Below are 2,985 nucleotides of genomic sequence, written 5' to 3'. Positions count from 1 at the left end.
CCACCTCCCTCTCTCTCTCTCTCTCTCTCTCTCTCTCTCTCTCCCTCTCTCTCTCTCTCTCTCTCTCTCCCATTAAAAAACAACAACAACAACAACAACAGCGACAAGAAAAAAGAAAAAAACTATCTAAAACTCTAATACTTATTAAGTTTATACGGGAGCGTACGGAGCGCTTCTTGCTTCAACATCAGCTTCAACAATAGTCTGACGCACTTTTTTAATCTCCGCTTATGCACGACCATTACCATCAATGCGCACGATTTCCGAACACCTGGCATGGGCCGACGTTGCGCTTCCCCCTTCGAGCTTGCACGCAAATTGTTTCGTTCAGTTGCATTTTGTCCCCCTGTCCATTAACATTATCTATATAACTCATAGCATTACTATACTCCTAATAAGTATCCCATTAAAGACATATACGTAATATCGTCCGTCCCTGTCAATTAGTGAATGTTGCTTCAGAGATGGCAAAGACAGTGCAACCCATGCTGCCGCCCCGCATCGAGCCCGACGAGCGCGACAACATCATCATCGAGCTGGACCGGGACAATCAGTACAGTCGCACTCAACCGAGGGCAAATGAGCCACAAGGTAAAAATCACTAGACGCACAAGAGCAGGTTTGAGGGGTATTTGAGGTTGAGGACCGAGGATCGACGGCTACGAGGAGTTTCGAGGGAACGGCATTTAGCGAACGTTGGCGTTCCGTGTTTTTTTCCATGAAATTTTTCATGCGCTATTTTTTTTTTTTCTTTTACTTTTTTCTTCTTTTTTTTTCATTTTTTTTTTCTTTCTTTTTTCTTTTTTTTTTCTTTTTTTTTCTTTTTTACCTCATTAACATTCGGCATCATCGCGGGCAATTTCGTTATTTATATTGGTTGATGTTTGGGAGGAGAAAAATTGTACATGGTAGCACGTTTATGTTTCGACAAGTCACTTTTTTTTTCTCGCACATCATGTAGTCCTTGGTTATACAACTTTGTTCTCGAACACTGACTGAAAAAGCCGGGAACTAGGCTATTTATTAATAATAAAATTCGTAGTATAATAGTAAAATTTCAATGATATATTTATAATTTAAGATAAAAGATTTTTCGCTGTCCATATATCCGTACGTCCGTCCGTCTGTCCATAAGTCCATAGTCATTAATAATAAATGAAATTTACAAATCAAAGATCAATGACTTTGCACGCGCACGTTATTTCTTACTTAATTGTTAAGTGAATAAATTCGTATGAATAATATATGCCTCGAATGATCAAATATACATGATAATATCTTGGAGAAGAGGAAAGATTTATTAATTGTTGTTTTTATTTATTTATTTTTTTTAATTTATTTTAGTATTGTTTTGTTTCGTTTTGTTTTGTTTTGTTTTGTTTTGTTTTGTTTTGTTTTGTTTCGTTTAAATAACCATTAATCGCTTGGATTAAACAAGAATTATTGCTTTTATAATTAACGTTGGTTTTCATATAAAGTTTCGCATAATTTAAATAAATGTACGAATAATTAATTGCTCTTCTATTTGGAATAACATTCTGCTGAAATTGAATACACTTTAGAATAACATGGAATTCCAAAATATTGTCCGAGTAAAACTTCATCTTATAATATATGCAACTAATTAAAAGTTAAAGCGAAAAACCGTTTTCTGTATTTTATATGGACTAAAAGGAGGGAAAAAAAACTTTATATACTGTTATTGTCTGAGATATGGTTCATTATTCTTACATCATCCGAGTATTACGTAATCATTACACTGTAAAAGGTATCAAATTTTCATTCTACATCAATTTCATTCGGTACACAATGTATAGCTAATATAAGTGTTTTATGTACATTATCTATGGATAAAAACATTTTAATCCACTTACATTCATCAATGTATTAACCTTTCACTACCTGGCCGTTGTAATGACGTAATACTAACAATCATGCTAAAAAATATATTGCATTTTTTGATAATTTTCATTCGTTAAAATTATATTGTATTGTTCTTTAGGAAGGTAATGTATAAACGTCAAGCTTGTGCTTTTTGTGACAAAACTTGAAGGAAAATTTGTCACCTTTACGACGATCAATACATAAATCATTACGATAAATTAATTTGATGACATTTTAGTGCAAGCCTTATGCCCTTGGAATACATTATTCGCTTTGTCTGTTACTTAAATGAAAATTGAGAAAAAAGATAAAAGAAAGATAAAAGAAAGATAAAAACAATTCGTTGCACGTACTATTGTCCAAGGATCGGAAGGTCAACAATTAAATTCGTTAACAAAATTTCAATGTCAATCCATAAAATGAGCGTTTAAAGGCCTTCTAAATAATATTCCGAAATTCCTTTAAATGTTTAAATGATGAAAAGTAAAAGCGAAATTTGAATTTCGCGTGTCGGCGGATTGTCTCGACATTCTCAATGACAATACGGACTCATTAAAGACCCAAAAGATTCGCTTAAAAAGTAATAGTTAAACAAAAGGAAGGAATAACCACTTTGAAATTGCCTTCAAGTCCGCAAGTCGAGCGTCACGATCCGTTAAGATCGTTAAGGAGCTAAACAAATCTTACGGACCACGCGCTTTGCGCTCGTACGATAATTTTCAATGTCACTGTGGATAAAAGTCAACCGAGAGCGCAGAGATAAAAGCAGGGCATTGGGACGTATCTGTTCTGAATAATAAGGTGGGGGAGGGGCGAGGGTATGTCAAGGTTTGCGGAGGAAACTAAAAGACGTGAGGAGGGTGGGAGTGGAATTTCCCAGGCGCGTACTCGTGCAGGGTATTGACACGTAGGCGTTGATGTTCACAGGTGTGACGGTGACACCGGTCGTCTACTCGGCCCAGACGCTCACGGGTGCCCTTATCGGCACCTGCTTTTTCTCGCTGATAGCGGGCTTCGCCTCCGGATTCTGGTTTTCCCAGCGACTACGCAGCGCCCCGTATCCCGACCCACCCGAGCAGCGCCAGCAGCTGAACCGGCTCA

General features: G+C 36.8%; 1 protein-coding gene across 1 annotated transcript in view; it reads left to right on the top strand.

The window, feature by feature from the left end:
• The window catches only part of LOC105361816 (semaphorin-1A), a 269,541-nt gene that overhangs the window by 265,623 nt on the left and 933 nt on the right, over positions 1–2,985 (top strand). The window contains 2 exon segments of the mRNA XM_011499098.1: positions 448–591; positions 2,812–2,985. The exon segment at positions 2,812–2,985 is cut by the window's right edge and continues 8 nt beyond it. Coding sequence (XP_011497400.1) covers positions 448–591; positions 2,812–2,985 — 318 coding nt within the window.

This window comes from Ceratosolen solmsi, unplaced genomic scaffold (assembly GCF_000503995.2).
Source record: "Ceratosolen solmsi marchali unplaced genomic scaffold, CerSol_1.0 scaffold2, whole genome shotgun sequence".
In the NCBI taxonomy this organism is placed as follows: domain Eukaryota; kingdom Metazoa; phylum Arthropoda; class Insecta; order Hymenoptera; family Agaonidae; genus Ceratosolen; species Ceratosolen solmsi.
Note: the sequence above shows the minus strand (reverse complement) of the source record. Positions and strands in the feature narration are given on the sequence as shown.